General features: G+C 37.0%; 1 protein-coding gene and 1 long non-coding RNA gene across 2 annotated transcripts in view; one reads left to right on the forward strand and one right to left on the reverse strand.

Moving 5' to 3' along the window:
- LOC123878296 overlaps positions 1-19,022 on the reverse strand; it is a 73,381-nt gene that overhangs the window by 13,261 nt on the left and 41,098 nt on the right. The window contains exon 14 of the mRNA XM_045925442.1: positions 1,883-1,975. Coding sequence (XP_045781398.1) covers positions 1,883-1,975 — 93 coding nt within the window. The remainder of the gene's footprint in view (positions 1-1,882; positions 1,976-19,022) is intronic.
- LOC123878756 lies at positions 13,141-14,182 on the forward strand. The gene is made up of 2 exons (XR_006798872.1): positions 13,141-13,271; positions 13,889-14,182. It is a non-coding gene; the product is annotated as an uncharacterized LOC123878756 (long non-coding RNA).

Below are 19,022 nucleotides of genomic sequence, written 5' to 3' on the forward strand. Positions count from 1 at the left end.
GACGGAACTCGGATATAGTGCGTAAGCTACCAACAAACAGTTCTATGACTACTCGGAACGTATTTTTACTGACTCGGATCAGATGTGCGTAACCGTCCTAAGAGTTGCAGCTCAGAGTCATCTGCAATTCACTATTACTATAAGATTAGTACGTAGAATAAAAAAAAATACAGAGCTTATACTTAAAATATTTTTTAATGATATAATTTAATAGCTTGTTATAATTATTTAATATCTATTGTATTTTTACAAAAGGTAAGAAACAAACTTTTGATCAATTATAAAATTTAGTATATGGCAAGGTCTGTCAAAGCCGGCGTGACGTAGGTACTCAGATCCTCCTTGACACAACACAAAGCGCACTGTCTGTTGAAGAGTATCTGCTGAGTATTCTCCGGTGACGGAGTGAGGCGAGCCCTTCACCAACATGATGGTTTTCACCAGTATGGGCATAATATGACATATTAGACTCCAGCTATGTGTACATTCGTATTTACAAATTTTACAAAAAATTGGGTTATCGCCAGTCTAAGTGTATGTGTGTATGAGTATAGGCAACTTCTAGGCAAGTGCGCTCCATCTTAGGATGCATCATCACTTGCTAGAAGGTCTGATTGCAGCTAAGCGCTAGACTATAATTAAAAATATATATATGAGTTGTCAAATACTTAAGTAAATCATTTTTTTCATATGCATTTATAATTGCATAACTACAAGATACCCGTGTGAGTTCTCATGTGCGTCACTAGATGGCCATTTCGTGCACATTTGTAATTGCATAAATTACACGAGAATGGTTTTATACCCGTGTGAGTTCTCATGTGCAGCATTAGAGTGCTATTTTGTGCAGATTTATAATCGCATAACTTACACGAGAATGGTTTTATACCCGAGTGAGTTCTCATGTGCGTCACTAGATGGCTATTATGTGCACATTTATAATCGCATAACTTACACGAGTATGGTTTTCTACCCGAGTGAGTTCTCATGTGCGTCACTAGATCGCCATTTCGTGCACATTTGTAATTGCATAAATTACACGAGAATGGTTTTATACCCGTGTGAGTTCTCATGTGCTGCATTAGAGTGCTATTTTGTGCAGATTTATAATCGCATAACTTACACGAGAATGGTTTTATACCCGAGTGAGTTCTCATGTGCCTCACTAGATGGCTATTATGTGCAGATTTATAGTCGCATAACTTACACGAGAATGGTTTTATACCCGTGTGAGTTCTCATGTGCCTCACTAGATGGCTGTTATGTGCAGATTTGTAATCGCATAGCTTACACGAGAATGGTTTTATACCCGTGTGAGTTCTCATGTGCGACACTAGATGGCTATTTCGAGCACATTTATAATCGCATAAGTCACACGAGAAAGGTTTTATACCAGTGTGAGTTACCATGTGTCTTGTCAAAAGATATTGATATTTACATTTGTATTGACAAGTCTTGCAAGTGAACCCTCTTACTTCAGAGTGAGTCTTTATATGTTTAACTAAGAGACTTTTTCTATTATAAGTTTTACGACAAATGTCACAAGTGAACGACCCTTCCTCAGTGTGTAAACTATTTTGTGATGAATTAATACATTGTACTGGATTAATGACATTACTCAGACTAGTACTACTACTAGTGACTGGTACAATGTATTCTGTCGGAAGGACTTCGTTCTGACTTGTTGCCCGATAACTGGAATCTTTAGACGCAATATCCCGACTGTCACAAACCATATCAGTTATTCGTGTTTTCGTCACCGGTCCATCATGTTTCGTAACAACTTTCATATTTGTGAAAATATCATATAACTTGACTACACAATTTTTGAATGTATTAATGTTTACGCTCATTTTACTAGATGATTGGTTTTCAAATTCACCATTGTCATTGGTTTTCTGGAATATATCGGCTTCTTCAGTCGCGTGGACTTTTTTCTCGTCATTTGTCGCAACACTCGTCGACAAGGCAGTTACTGAAACAAAACACTTTTCTTACTGTTTTATATTTAGCGTAATAAATAATCGCTATATTCTGGTGTGATTCGCCAGCACGCAGTTGAGCTGTGTAGTGGCTCTTTCGACAAAGTTGGCCTAACGTGTAGGTATGACCACTTATGGCCGCGCTTACATTTAGACCAAAAAATGCAAGTTTTCGAGCTCCAAATTAACCATCATAGGAAAGACTTCCACATAATTGAATACATGTTTAAAATAAATCAATCTTTCGTATTAACAGTTAATGTAACATTTTTGAAAAAACGATTTTATTTATTTTGTAGTGACCAATCTCCCGCGCCTTGTTTTAATGAAAACAATAACAGACTCAACTTTGAAGCCCTATATATGTCTTTAAAAATAATCTGATTTATTGAAAAAAATATTTAAACTTTAGAAATATAATCCTATTGAAACATAATGTACTAAAATATTGATTTTTAATCACATTAATGGGTAAAAAAAAGAACTGTTGCCAATTTTTGCAAATTATATGGCTAGTTTAACACGATTTTTTGTATTGATTAAAGCACAACTTCATTCAAAAATGTATGTGAAAATAAACTATGTTCTTAAACAAATCTATTTATGAGTTTTGGTGACAATCCATTTATTTGATCCAACATAAAAATAATAATAAACATCACTCCAAATTGCAATAAGTAGCCACGCAATAGACAAAATAGTCTTTTTAAATATGATACATTAAATGTCAATACGAAAAATTGGTTTATTAACCCCCGACTCAATAAGAGGGGTGTTATAAGTTTGACGAGTGTATCTGTGTATCTGTCTGTGGCATCGTAGCGCCTAAACTAATGAACCGATTTTAATTTAGTTTCTTTTGTTTGAAAGGTGGCTTGATCGAGAGTGTTCTTAGCTATCATCCAAGAAAATCGGTTCAGCCGTTTGACAGTTATCAGCTTTTTTCTAGTAACTGTAACCTTCACTTGTCGGGGGTGTTATAAATTTTTAATTTACACTTGTTTTAAACATGTATTTAATTATGTGAAAGATTTTCCTATTGTGGTAAATTTAAATTTGTAGCGCCGCACAGAGCCGCCTCCAGGTGGCTACAATACATACGTAACTGCAAGCATGGCAAGCCTGCATTAACAATCGTTTTGTACAAGCGTGCACAAATTCCGAGCGTCAAGTGAGAGTGATCCTTAGAGTCAAGTGCAACTTACTAATATTTAGCAACCATTAGTATTCCAAATTATTTTTCACACCACTCGCTCCACAATGCCTAATTACTGACCTGTTATCTAAAGTTAAAGTACGTCATTACAGTACGACTTAGCCGGGCAGTAACGTTGTACTGAAATCCCATGGGGTATAATGTAGAGACCAAGGAGGTTGTAGTTCACAGAATACAATTACTCTAAGGAGTTTAATTGTCCAAGCTGCTATGGCTGTCTCGCTTCGACGTATGATAGCGTCCCCGTCACTCGCGAGATTTAAATTTTCTATCTCGCTTTGATGAGTGATGGCTCTCTTTCACTCGCAAGACATACAGAAACATAGAGTTTACTCTATGGTTCATGAAATAATATGGACTTTTGAAAATTCCGTGATCCTACAAAACTTATCTGCGAAACGTTATATTGTGGTGTTATTGAAATTAATTATTATTTAACTTGATATTAAAATGTCGAGTGACGACGATGATGGCAGTAGAAATTTAATTTCAAAAACTATTTATGCTCAAAGTGTAATAGACGATTTGCTTTCAGAAATTTCTTAAGACAGATAGGTAGGTACCTATTTAAGCATACGAAGATTTTGATTTTATTGTCTCGCAGAGTATTCAACTTGGGGATAATACTATCTTAGTCTTGGGCACCCCTAAACGCAGCGCTTCACTCAGGATTCTAGATGTAACACGCTCGCTACGCTCGGGAGTTACTCTAAAATCCCTCGTTCGCTTGGGATTTATCCAGGTGCCCGTGACGTAAGACATTACACTATCCCCATGTTGCATAATCTACTATTTAAAAACATTGTGATGTTAAGTTAATTATTTAATATTGTTTATGGGCTATTACTGATAGGCTACTTTTGTTTTTGGGAAACCAAAAGTTCCCACGGGATTTTTAACAACCTAAATCCACGCGGGCCAAGCTGCGGGCATCGGCTAGTTTATAACATGTACGAGTAGTGATATTTGAATGATAAATGCAGTATCTTACCTGCGGCGAGCGCAGCGTGTGTGCAAGTGCTGGGGTCTGCCGCCCTGTGGAATATCAGAATATCCCTATTTCATAGACAAACATGACAATGTTATAATTATTATCACAATACTTATAAGTTTTCATGGTGAAATGTTCTAAATAATTATTCAATTCAATTGCATTAGAAAAGGTACTAAGGTTTTTAGTGAAAATCGAAGCTGTTACCTACTAGGGAAGGTATTATGTATTATAATAATATTAGTTATTACATGGATTGCCACTAATTTGCTATATCTCTAAAAATGTTCAGCACTTAATTTAGATGGGACCTACCTGTTAATAACCTTTGTCTAGAAAAAACCGGCTAAGTGCGAGTCAGATTCGCGCACCGAGGATTCCGTACTCGGGTATTATTTCCCGACATTTTGCACGATAAATCAAAAATTATTATGCATGAAAATAAATAAAAATCTGTTTTAGAGTCTACAGGTAAAGCCCTTTCATATGATACCCCATTTGATATAGTTATCTTACTTTGAAAATTGAAACCCATTTTAATTTTTCTTTTAATGAAGTAACCACAAATTCGCGGTTTTCAGATTTATTCCTGTACTTGTGCTATAAGACCTACCTACCTGCCAAATGTCATGATTCTAGGTCAACGGGAAGTACCCTAGAGGTTTCTTGAGAGACAGACAGAAAACGAAGTGATCCTATAAGGGTTCCGTTTTTACGGAACCCTAAAAATTGAGAAAAAAGAATTGTTTTGTGCTTAATTGATAGGTAAGTAGAGACAGCAGATGAAAGAGGAGGAAAGGGTACTGTGATACTGGCACAAGTGTACACTAACTATTAAACTAGATGTTATTGGTAGTGGTGAGTGGCAGGTATACTGACTTGTTCTCAGTGAGGAGTGAAGAGCGTGACGCGCTACAGCTCTCAGCTGTACGAGGCTCGCACACTCGTGATGTGTCATATTCCCCATCACCATCGCCATTCTGCCAAAACAAAACTAATTCTTGACATTCTTGTTCTTCCAGAGTTTGAGAGGTACTCTTAACAACAAGCTATTATAGGAACTTAACAAGTTGATGAAAGTGTTTATTAGTGGGAAACAATCTCACCTGGAGATGCATGCTCACATGTTGCATGTATGCATGTTCAAGGAGGAATTCTTCCAAACAAAGTGTACATTGGAAAGGAGCACTTTCGTACTTTAATGGATCCTGAACAAAATCATTGACATTTTCATCATCTTCATATATCACTTCCGTGTCTTCATCAACCGACATAGAGTCATCAGTTTCTTCAGTTTTCACAACAAACATGTGTTCAGATTCCTCTTTTTCTGCCTGTTTGTCTTCTGAGGGGTGTTCTAGTATGTGTAAGTCGCAGTGGTCAGGTCCCAGTGTTGTCAACACCATGTTACTCTTTAGTTGGTGTTTTGACCGGTTTATCATTTCTACATGTTGCCTTGTTATCTGTTGAGAGACAAGTTCAATATTCAATGTGTACAGTACAAGGATACAAAAAGTACGCAAGTTTATGTAAGCTTCCCTGTAAATCCAATTACTCCGTCGACATCAACAGCCAGAACCTCCTCTCAAAAGGCACATACACCAAAATACATGCAACAGACCTTTCACAGAAGTATGTTTATAACTAGAGAACGTAGCCAATCTGTTGGCGATCTATCCGAAAATATTACCCTAACTGCCCAAGAAAAACGTATGCACATTACGAACCCTGATGCACCTTGGCAAAGAGTACCAGAACAGAACCAAAAGAGAATAAGATCACCAGATAACACTGAGTCTTCATCAAAATTTATCAAACGAAACGAAACCCAGAATCAAGAACAAAGCATGAACATAGAACAAAACCCAGCTAACAACATTGAAACATCTAATAGTTTTTCAACTTTAGATGTGGACGAGGATATTATACTTACTGAAGCCCCAGCCAAAACTAACAAAAAACTTTCAAAACCACCTCCAATCATTTTGTATGGTATTGATGACCTACAGGAACTCTCAAAGCTCATTGAAGAAGTTGTGAACAAAGATGATTATACATATAAAGTTGTATCTAAAAACCAACTTATCATAACATCAAAATCAATTGAGAAATATAAAGGAATAATTGATCACATTCGAAAACGAAACCTCATTGGCCATACCTTTACTAGAAAAGATGAGAGATGCCAAAGGATAGTCATTAAAAATCTACACTTCAGCACACCTAAAGAAGCTATAATTGAGGCAATAGAGTCTACAGGAAATCAAGTAAAGGGAGAAATCGTTACTGCACGGAAAAAAGGCACAAAAATTCCTCTCAACACATTTTTTGTTAACATAATACCACACGAAAATAACAAACACCTTAAAGAAATACAGTACATATATAACCAAAAAGTATCAATAGAAGACCCTAGAAGACAAACTACTATAGCACAATGTACAAGGTGCCAACAGTATGGGCATACCAAAAATAATTGTATGAGACCATTCAGATGCGTAAAATGCGCCGGCCCTCATAAAACTACAGAATGTACCAAGAGCGCTAATACACCTGCAACATGCTGCCTCTGTACTGGATGTCATCCTGCAAGCTACAAAGGTTGTAAAGTATATAAGGAAATATTGTCAAGAAAAATACAAAAGCCACGAAATCACGAAACACATACTAAGAAACAGATACGTGGCAACAACAAGACAACCTTAACAGAGAAAGACAAAGACCCACTGGAACTTCGGAAACCCCAAACACAACTTTATAGTGAAATAGTGAGGACCCAATCTAAATTAAAAAACAGAACTTTCGAAGAAAATTCAAAATATCACGTTGACAATAGAAAGTCACAGCCCACACACTCCAACGCAGAAGCTGAGAGTAGACATGTTGAATCAAATGATTCACAGCCAAAAGATAAACTAGAGAGTCTCATCATCAAACAAGCAGAAAAGATAGACCAACTACTTCAGCACATGGGGACTCTGATGAGTCTCATCACTACACTGCTCAATAAATTGCCCTAATAGGTTCCCTAAGGATTGCAACTTGGAACATTAATGGCTTACTACCTAATAAAGAAGAGCTAGACATACTTATAAAGGCGAATAAAATAGATGCTATTCTAATATCTGAAACACACCTCAATGACCGAGCGTGCTTTAAGCTTAAAGATTACTGCGTATATACAACAAACCACCCTGACGGAAGATCACACGGAGGAACAGCAGTAATCATTAAAAGTAACATCAAACATCATGTCCATAGCCAATATAAGGAAGACTATCTGCAAGCCACTACTGTCACAGTTGAAGATAAAATGGGTCCTATAAATATAAGTGCTGTTTACTGCCCCCCACCCAACAAAGTTAAGGAAGAGAACTTTACACAGTACTTCAATAGTATAGGAAACAGGTATATCTGCGGGGGAGACTGGAATAGTAAACACACTTTCTGGGGGTCCAGATTAATCACTACACGAGGTAGAGAGTTAAAAAAATGCGTGGACAAGCTCCATTTGACTGCCCTATCCACAGGTGAACCAACCTACTGGCCAACAGATCATAATAAGACACCTGACTTATTGGACTTTTTCATCTTCAAAGGTCTCTCTCATATGCATTTCATTGTGGAATCTTGCCTTGATACGACATCGGACCACTCACCAGTTATAGGCACTCTCAGTACTACTGCAATCCAAAGGGAACAACATATGACACTTTATAACCATAGAACAGACTGGAGAGCGTTCTCTGATTTTCTTGTTAGTGAGGTTGACCTTAAAGTGCGCTTAAAATCGGAAGAAGACATTGATGAGGCAACGTTTTATATAACAAACAAAATACAAGAAGCCGCTTGGAGATCAACTCCTGATCTAACAAAGTCTAAAAGAACTTATAATATTCCGCTTAAAATCCGGGAGCAAATAGAAGAAAAAAGAAAACTACGCAGGCGTTGGCACACAAGCAGACTAACTGAAGATAAAACAGCATTTAATAGAGCAGCCAGGAAACTCAAACTAATTATCTCAGAGAGTAAAAATGACGCATTCCAACAAAAGCTCTCCAATCTATCAGCAAGTGGGAAGAATGACTATTCACTGTGGAAAATCACTAAGACTTTTAAAAGACCCAAGCAGTCGATTCCGCCGCTAAAACTGCCTTCTGGTGATTGGGCTCGGACACCAACAGAAAAATCCGAATTATTTGCGCAACACTTGAGTGAAGTATTTAAACCAAATAAATCCACAAGTAAAGAGTTTGATTCCGAAGTTGAAGCCGTAATACATAGCGATCAACAGCTCTCTATGCCTTTAAAGCTAATTACGCCAAAAGAACTAGCCCGAGTAATTAAAAATCTAGAGAACAAAAAAGCCCCTGGCTTCGATCTTATTACGGGTGAAGTCCTAAAACGTCTTCCACGGAAACCTATTGTTTTTTCTCACGATGCTGTTTAATGCTATTATGAGAATGCAATACTACCCAAAAATCTGGAAACTCTCACATATCTGTATGATACCGAAACCTGGCAAAATACCTACAGAACCCAGTTCATACCGACCGATTAGCTTGCTCCCAACATTATCAAAAGTATTCGAAAAAACCTTCCTAAACAGAATGAAACCAATATTACAGGAAGCGCATATAATACCAGATCATCAATTTGGGTTCCGTGAACAACATTCTACCATTGAACAAGGCCACAGAGTAACACACAAGATAAGAGAGGCTCTAGAAGAAAAAGAATACTGTTCGGCAGTGTTTTTGGACATACAACAAGCTTTTGATAGAGTCTGGCATGAGGGGCTATTATATAAACTCAAAATCTCACTCCCAAATTCTATATACATGGTCTTGAAATCTTACCTAACCCAAAGGAAATTTCAAGTTAAATTTGAAGATGAGCTATCCAACATCTATGAAATCAAAGCATCAGTACCACAAGGCTCTGTGCTTGGACCAGTCCTCTACTCTATCTATACAGCTGATCTGCCGTCCACGCCAAACGTTGAAACAGCAACATATGCTGATGACACAGCATGTCTTGCAAGTGATAAAAATCCCGAGAAAGCATCCCAAAAATTACAAACACAAATAGATAAAATCGATCAATGGCTTACAAAGTGGCGGATTAAACCCAGTGTCACCAAATCAAAACATATCACATTTACTTTGCGAAAAGGCAATTGTCCATCAGTAACAATGGGTGGCCAAGAATTACCCACTGAAACCAATGTTAAATACCTGGGCCTTCATTTGGACAGAAGACTCACTTGGGCAAATCATTTGAGATCAAAGCGAAAAGAGTTAAATCTTCAATATAAAAGCTGGTATTGGCTAATTGGTCGACAATCAACACTATCACTGACAAACAAGCTCCTAGTCTACAAGTGCATAATTAAACCCATCTGGACATATGGAATAGAACTCTGGGGATCAACAAGCAATTCCAACCTAGAGATACTTCAGCGGTTTCAGAATATCGTATTAAGAGCAATCTCTGGAGCACCATGGTTTACACGAAATGATGAAATCCACAGATACCTAGAAATGCCAACAATCAAAGAGGAAGTGAACAAGTATTCCAAAAAGTACAAGCTTAGACTGGAAAAACATCCTAACACACTGGCACAGAAATTGCTTGTTAACCCCAACACTAAACGCCTTAAAAGATGGCACATATTGCAATTAGACGAGAGATGAGGCTCCATAATTTATAGCACGAAAGGGGAGGACATTTATTGGAATGCCCCCTAAACCAATTAACAATTTTCACAACTCCCCACATCTGATTATGGCCGGAGGGCCGATCGCAGATGGACATATGAAATGCACATAAAAAAAAAAAAAAAAAAAAAAAAAAAAAGTTTATGTAACAAGTACTCACCAATTCATGTTTTTCAACTAAGTCCATCATCAGTGCACGGGCTCTCAAGCTTTTGTCTCTAAATCTATTAAATTTTATCAGACTGTGAGCACATTGTACACAAAGTGTTTGTTTTAGGTTCGCTAGATCACACAACTGAAACAACACACAAGTAAAGTATTCAAACATTACTTAAACAATTCTTGTTGTCTATAAGTGTGAAAGGGTGTTTGTTTGTTGGTTTGTCAAGAGCAACGGTAATCAATCTACGTGAATTTTTCACAAGGTTATTGTTAAAGATAGCCGTGATAGCCTAGTGGTTACGACGTCCGCCTCCTACTCCGAGGGTCAGGGTTTGGGTCCCGGGCACGCACCTCTAGTTTTTCAGAGTTTTGTGCGTTTTACTTTTAAGCTTTTAAATGTTCTCAAAGGTGTGTGAAATCTGCCAATCCACACAGTGGTAGACACCCTTGCCATTCTAAAAACAGATTTGTACTTAGTAGTGAGCCAGCCACGGGTTGATGATTAAGATGATAATGATAGTTAAAGACCTGAGCCCTGACCTGACCAGAGTGACATCAGCTACTTTTATCCCAGAAAATCAAAGAACTTGCACAAGATTTTAACAATGTAAGTCCATGCAGACAATGTTGTGGGCATTAGCTAGTATTATGATTGCTGAAAGTATGTCTGTCTGCAAACTTATTACTCCCATTTGTTTCAATTCAATTTATTTTTAATTTCATACAGAGATAGCTTGCATCTTGCTACTTTTGCCCGAGAAACTGAAGAATTTCCACAGATTAAAGAAAAAAAAACTTATATCCACATGGACAAAGGCATGGGCACCATCTAGCAGATCATAAATTAACTACTTACACGATGTCCAGTTAACTTTTCATATGCTTCTTGCAATTTGTGTTTACCCATTAGGAACAGCTTGCTGTCAGTGTCTAGGCATATCATGCAAACCTGTAAATGCACTGTTAGTTACTTCTACAGTACTGTGCTGCAACAGGTATGTGAGGAAAAAGCAAATTCAGATCCAATATATTAAAAGTGGTGATAGTGTAGTGGTTAAGACGGTGGCCTTCCAGCCAGAGGGTCCAGTGTTCCAGACTTGGCACCTCTTATTTTCAGTCATGTGCATTTTAAGTAGGTAACTAAATATCACTTGCTTTAATGGTGATGAAAACATTGTAAGGAAACCTGCATGCTTGAGTTCTCCGTAATGTACTCAAAGGTGTGTGAAGTCTGCCATTCTACACTTTGACAACCTCCCTGGCACAGTGGTTAGCACTGTGCTCCTATTAGTGGGATGTCCTGGGTTCCATTCCTGGTAAGGTTTGGAATTTTATAATTTCTAAATCACTGGTCTAGTCTAGTGGGAGTCTTCGGCCGTGGCTAGTAACCACCCTACCGGCAAAGCCATGCTGCCAAGTGATTTACTGTTGCGGTATGATGCTGTTTTTATTTTTTTATTTTATTTGGCTAACCAACCATTTTTACACATACAAATATTTACAAAACTATAATCATTTGTAACTAAAAGACCCATCATAAAAATGTTAATAAATGGCTAGTACAGAAGATTAATATGTGTAGAAACCAAAGGGGTATTGGTTCAATCAAAACTGCCATACCCCTTCCAGGTTAGCCGCTTCCATCTTAGACTGCAACGTCACTAACCACCAGGTGAGATTGCAGTCAAGGGTTAACTTGTATCTGAATAAAAAATAAAACATCTTCATGGTAGACTATGGCCAGACCCTTCTTACTCTGAGAGGTTGATGTTGATGATATTATGTCTTAGCTCCTTCTCCTTCCTCAGTCACACTAGATCTGATTGTGTACTTATGATTTACTTACTAACAATACATAACATGGCACTATGAGTTACCTGCACTGTAGAAGGCATAGCGCCGATATCTATTTGCCTCAAGCCACCTTCTGTTTCATGAATGTCATCACACAGAAAATGCTGCGAGCAGACCACAGCGGAGTCTGGTAGGTGACTGTCCTGTTTGCCGAGGGCTCGGAGCCACGCAGCACGGCGATGCACTTCGCTGGGGAAACTGCAAATTACCAACACCCATAGATATGTACCAACACCACAATAATCCTAACTTTAAGTTTCACACCTGAGACCATGACTGCATGACTGCGGCTGTGAGTAGCTTGAAACTTGACTTGCGAGTAAACTCAAATATACTCACCCATGAAAACTAATCCTCGGCCCATCTCCTTCCGATACATTTTCCGAAGTATTTTTGCAGAAAGGCACAAAACACCGCATTTTAGCAAACAACGTAGCATAGATAATACAAGCAACGTAGATTAGTAATTTTGGTGCAATTTATGCCCAAAGAGAATATTTTCACTAATCACTACCTACGTAAGCCGTTGTGATCACCGACCAGAAACAAAAGGTTGTGATTACTTACATAAGTACTCTTTGTTATGTAGGTATAGTGCGTTTCATCGAATAGTACCTATGGCGTAATGTTGGCTCCCCTGTCTGTCCAAGTCATTGGCACCATATTTGCTTAAGACATAGAGATATTATATAAACAATAGAGGTAGTCATAGGTTGTTGCCGCTCTTGTACATCCATTTGTCAACTAGATATTGTTATCTCGGTCTATTTCAGGGAACCTCCGTTCGGGTGAAAGCGATAGCTCATATGTCTGGCAACAACGCACTGTATGTGTAACTGGTGACAGTAGTTGTCAGCATTTGGAGACAAAACATTGGGATTTGATGCAGCGTTTTTATAAAATTTTAAAAATCATAAAAGTCTGGGTTAAAATTAAGATAAAAACTAAAAACCAAATGTGTGACGCTGTGTTTTGTGCCTCTAGATATAAGAAAGAAGGCGTCCAAGTTCCTGAATTGCCTTTTCATAGGTAAGTCTTTAATAACTATTTCATCGATACCAACCGCGACTTTTATTCCGAAAATCGCTAAAAATTAAAGATTTACATGTTATAAGTGTAATTATCTCGTGTAATACTGACCAAAATCACGTTTTACAGCGCAATTTAATTTTAATTTATGAATTATTTTAGGCATCATTTGTAGTGATGTGTACACACTTTATCGATAAAATCAAATTTGTCTTTTATCGTATAAATAACATTTGCTTACTTTTGTAGATTTCCAAAATGCCTGAAATTAGAACTGCGTGGATTTGGACAATAAAACGAAAATCTGGAAGTGAAAGGTATATTCTCGTCTATGCTCCAAACATTTGGAAGAGTCTTGTTAGGTTTCTGGTTTAAAAATAAATAAATTGAAATCAGATGCAATACCAACTATATTTGAAAGATATCCTCAATAGTCAATACCATCAACCAGTAAGCACTAAGCTCTTTCAAATTGTATGTAGGTACTTATCTACAAATAAATATGTAGTAATGTTACACTTTTCTTTATTTGACAATAGTTAAACAAAAAAGACACTAACAATTAATTAATTTATTAATTTTTTTATTTGTACAAGTATATTTGTATAAAGTGGACAGGGAAGCACTTATCTCTATAAGAGATCTCTACCTGTGACCCTTGGCAGTGCCGCCAGTGCGAGAGGTTGTAAAGGGAGTAGAATAGGTACAGCAAAGAGAGACAGTAATTATTATGGAAAAAAAACCTTAGTAGATATTATGTTATAATATATACTTAATTTTAAGGTTTGAGGTACAAGTGAGTTTTAATAATTTCTAAAATTAAAAATTACCTAATTGTTTTACTGATATTTTTTTAAATTTTATTATCATCATAAAGAATTATGCATTTTTGACTAGGTAACAGCAAGACATACATTAATTCATTTAATTTCAGGTTATAAAGGACGAACGAAACAAACTTCGTGAGCTGGCTAGTAATGAAACAAAAACGAAGGTTTTGAGCATTTTCCTCAGTTAGTTTTCTACGTCCAGCTCTCTATAATTTTGTTGACCTAGAATTCTTGACTTTTACTTGGCTTTTTATTTTATAATAAAGCAAGATCCCGGAAGCGCCAGACTGTATTTATGTACTTATTTTCTGAGAAACGGCCAATTTATAAGTATCAGCTGCTGCCTGCTAAAGGTACATATGTATAACATTACTCACTTTTCTTAAAGTCTGAGTGTAGATATAATATAAGTAAGTATGTTTTACAGAAGATTGTGAATTAATAATTAGTTAATATTCAATACTGTGAGAAACTTTCCGCCACAAAAAGTAACATAATATAAAATATGCCTACGTTAAATATAGTAATAATACTAATAAATTGATTTGAACTATTTGAAAAGTGTTTCATTTTACTCTTGTTTTTACTGAATATATAATAACCGTCCGCGTGAATTTATAGGTTTTTAAAAATCCCATGGGAAATCTTTAATTTTCTGGGGTAAAAAGTTGCTTACGTCAATTTCCAGGACGTAAGCAGCTTTTTATACATATAACATAGGTAATGTATCAAATTTCATATAAATCGGTACAACGGATGGGCCTTAAGAATCCCATGGGAACTCTTTGATTTTTCGGGGATAAAAGTATCCTATGTCCGCTCCCAAGGTAACTCTGTACCTTTCATTAAAATCGGTTAAGCTGCTGGGCCGTGAAAAGCTAACTGACAGACTGAGATACACTTTCGTATTTATAATATTAGTATGGAGTATATATTGCACGTGGTCAGTCGTAGTAACATAGAAAATTAATTTTGATGTAATATCGATATACCCAAATTCGCCGTCCCAACTCTAGATGGTGCACACAGTGACAAAATGACGTGCGCACACAAAAATAATTGACACGCATTTTGAAGTTAGTGCCTATCCATTTAATCCTTCATCCAAGGCTTAAGAAGACGCAGATTTTGTTGATTTTCATTTGATTTTCCTGGATGAATGAAATGAAAATCATGTGTGTAATGTGTGTGTGATGTAAAACCTCATACTAGCGCTATAAATAAAGCGTTATCAGTTATCACTGACCTCTACTAAACACGTTGGACCTGCGATTGCCAACCTGTTTTTGAACAATTTTGGCGCTGGTAGCAGCAGTAGTCATTGAGCGTACTCGGAACTAAATGTTAGTGATGAGACATCTGTCAACATGAAAACCATTTGACACTGTCAATTTTGATTCCCGGTGGGTGCGCTCAGTTTCGAATCGGCCCAGAATTATCCGTCGTTTCGTATGGCACACTTCTTCCAGCGTGCTTGTAGTATGTCCACTTCAAAGAACATCATAGATAACGCAAAAAGAAACATGTACAGAAACCTAAATTATTTAGTCGCCAGCTATTTCACTATGAAGTGTGACGCGTTGATTTCGAAAAAAAAACGAATTCAAAATTGTTCCGAGCTTCAAAAATATTATAATGGCGTAGTTTAAAAAAATATAATCGTATAAAGAAAATGAGTGCCCTCCATGTTAGTGCCAATCCGATATTTCCATTCCAATATTTCAAATAACGAAAAAAAAAAACACTGAACTATATTGTTATGAATGGTCTATTTTAAGTGTCCTTCACTAAAATAGTTTATGTGAGCGGGGGTTTTTAGGACTATTTGTTCAATTTATTTTATTCGCACTCAACTGCCAAAACAGCCTTGTCTAGCTGTAGATTGGATAAAAAACCCATTTCAATCGAATCTTTTTTTTTTAATATTTACTCATTTTTAATATTTTTAGAAAAATCTAAAACACCACAGGCACAGATATTAGTTTCTAGAATATGTCTGCAAAATTTCATGGACTTTGGTTGCTTAATATTCAAATGAAATTGGGGCTACGATTGTATGGAGTAAGTGACGGAGAGAGCCCTGTTAAAAAAAATTAACCATGTATTTTCCCCGCTCGCTCATGTAATTTAGAATTTAAGCGAAAAATATTGTTTATTAATGAATGAAACCCATTGTAAATATTTTTTTGATGTCGATTATTGTACAACATACTTATTTCTTTTTAATTGTTTTTGTTGTTGGAGTATTATTATTAAATATTGTGAGAGCGATTATTTATTTTTGTTTTATTTTGTCCGTTTACTAGTTAACTATGTAATAAGTCAAGATTGAGTCAGTAAAGGACTCCTTACTTAAGCTTGTAATAAACAAAATTTGCAGGGTGATTGCCAACTCAGTGATAATCACTAAAATATAGCCATAAAACTCATTTGACATTTGGTTCTACATAGCTGTATCACTGAGCGTTACAAAAATAATATTTCGTAGCAAACCTTCAATGGATTAACAAGTGTAATAAGTGTAATTAAAAATTTATAACACCCCCGACAAGTGAAGGTTACAGTAGGTAACTAGAAAAAAGCTGATAACCGATTTTCTTGGATTATAGCACGACACTCTCAATCAAACCACGTTTCAAACAAAAAACTTAATTAAAATCGGTTCATTAGTTTAGAAGCTACGGTGCCACAGACCGATACACAGATACACACGTCAAACTTATAACACCCCTCTTTTTGGGTCGGGGGTTAAAAATGAATGTCAAATGAGGTTGGTTGCTTTCATTTAGTGATAATCACTAAATTGGGGAATCACCCGCCGCTGTTGGTAGGTTTCAGCCGTTATCAATCTGGCAAAGACATGAACTCAAGTGATTTAACTATAGTGCTAGAACCTAAGAACGCAAAACAAGAACCCAGAGCTGTAAAACCTGTAGAAAAAGATAAGTTAAGGGACATGCGACGGGTCGGCCCGCGAAATTCAAATTTAATTTGGTTTTTCGCAATTTGTTAACTAATACGACAGTGTAGGCTTATGGCATTTCAATTGCGACAATGACAATTTTATCGTCACAGGTTTATATAAGAATCTTTACTTGAAAGGGTCCAGTTTAAGAAATTAGCTCTAGTATCGAGTAATTTGTGAGATACAGTCGATACTAGAGCTAATTTCTTAAACTGGACCCTTTCAAGTAAAGATTTTTGTATAAACCTGAGAATGATACTGCCAATGGCGCAATTGAAGTGCCATAAGCCTACTTTGTCGTATTAGTTTACAAATTGCGAAAAACCAAATTAAATTTGAATTTCGCGGGCAGACCCGTCGCATTGGACTCGCAAACGAAGGAGTTTTGATAACACAAATTCACGGTTTTAGGATGTTTTCCTTTCTTACTTACGCTATTAAAGACCCTACCTGCTAAGGTCAACGGGAAGTAGGTACCTACCCTATAAGTTTTGATTCTCCTTGGCCTAACAGACACAACCAAGTGATCCTATTAGGGTTCCTTTTTTCCTTTCGAAGTACGGAACTCTAAAAATTAACTTTTACGAATCCAAGATAAATAAAATATATGCTAGTTTATTTACCATTCTTACCGAGTCATTTCAAATTATTGTAATGTGAAGTAACAGCTTTGATTAGAATAGAATAGAATAGAATAGATTTTTATTCAAATAAACTTTTACAAGTGCTTTTGAATCGTCAAATAATTTACCACTGGTTCGGAATGCCGTTCCTACCGAGATTGATGTTTTATAATGTGTTTATTGTGTGAAATAAAAGAACTTGTGTTGCTCTGAAAAGAGAAACAACAATCAAAGCTGTTACTTCACATTACAATCAGATTCCAATATCCAAATTGCCTGACATTAAAAAACATTCGGAAAAAATAACGTTCATTTTCAACACTGGCACAACTCTTGACAGTTGACACTTGTGACGTGTGCGCGGCAAATTCAAATTATGCTGCTATATAAATGAAGAACTTCATTTACATTTATATAATTTTGTTTTATGTATTTTCCTAGTAAGTATAGTTAGTACATAGTAATAATAATAATAATAATAAATCCTTTTATTCAGCCAAAACAAACACAGACACAAACAGGTAGGGCGGCATAGTCCCTGGGGAACTAAGGAGCCGATCAATGTCCATGCTCCCTGGCTCCCCAAGACCCAGGCACCCACTTCTTAGAACTAGGCTTAATCTATCTCGGCTGAACGGGGCGCTGCCTCAGCTTGTTGCTGCAGTCAGTGGACTGCAGCGCTGATTTTCGGGCATGGCCCCCGGTGAGATTACGGGCCGATCGGGAGCGCAACCATACCGTGCTTATTTATATTGATGATAGCCGAGTTTCTTGCTGGTGCTCTTTTGGTAGGAAAGCGATACCAAACCAATACATCTAGGCTTTAACGAATTAAATCTCTATCTATTTAATCCATTCTATCGAATATTTTACATTTATATCTAATATGCCTATCTATCTAGCTACCTAACTATCTACTTATCTTTCTACCTATCTTACCTATTATTGTAAATTGTTAAGGAAATAAATGCTTACTGTTTAAAAAGTTGTTTTTATAGGATTTTTCCGGTTGAAAAATAGATGTCTAGGTCTATAGTACGCGACAGGTTGAGATGGCAATCGCGGTATGAGGGGGGGACGTCCCGCATACCCGTACGTCACCCGCAGCGGCTACCCCGGCTGCCATCTCAACTTAAAGCGCACTATATAAGTATACAGGGTGTGACCAGAACCCTAGCAAAAACGAAGACATATGATAGTATTGATGATCCATACTAATATTGTGCCTGTCTGTCTGTCTGCTACGTTTTCACGGCCCAACCGATGACCGATTTTAATGTTTGGTTCAGACTTGGTATACATCCCGGGGAAGGACTTAGGCTAATTTTTATCCCGGAAAATCAAAGAGTTCCTACGGGATTTTAAAAAAAAACTGAAATCCACGCGGGCGAAGCCGCGGGGATCCTCTAGTACTTATCCATACTTAATATTATAAATGCGAAAGTGTGTGTGTGTGTGTGTGTGTGTGTGTCTGTCTGTCTGTCTGTGTGTGTCTGTCTGTCTTTGTGTGTCTATCTGTGTGTGTGTCCGTCTGTCTGTGTGTCCGTCCGCCTGTCTGAGGTCTGAAAAAATGAGATAGACACAATGGGTCTGCACTTCACCAGCAGATGTCAGCATACAACGCCACTTCTCTGGATGGCTAAGCCAGGC

The sequence above is a fragment of the Maniola jurtina genome, chromosome 26, assembly GCF_905333055.1.
Source record: "Maniola jurtina chromosome 26, ilManJurt1.1, whole genome shotgun sequence".
In the NCBI taxonomy this organism is placed as follows: Eukaryota; Metazoa; Arthropoda; class Insecta; order Lepidoptera; family Nymphalidae; genus Maniola; species Maniola jurtina.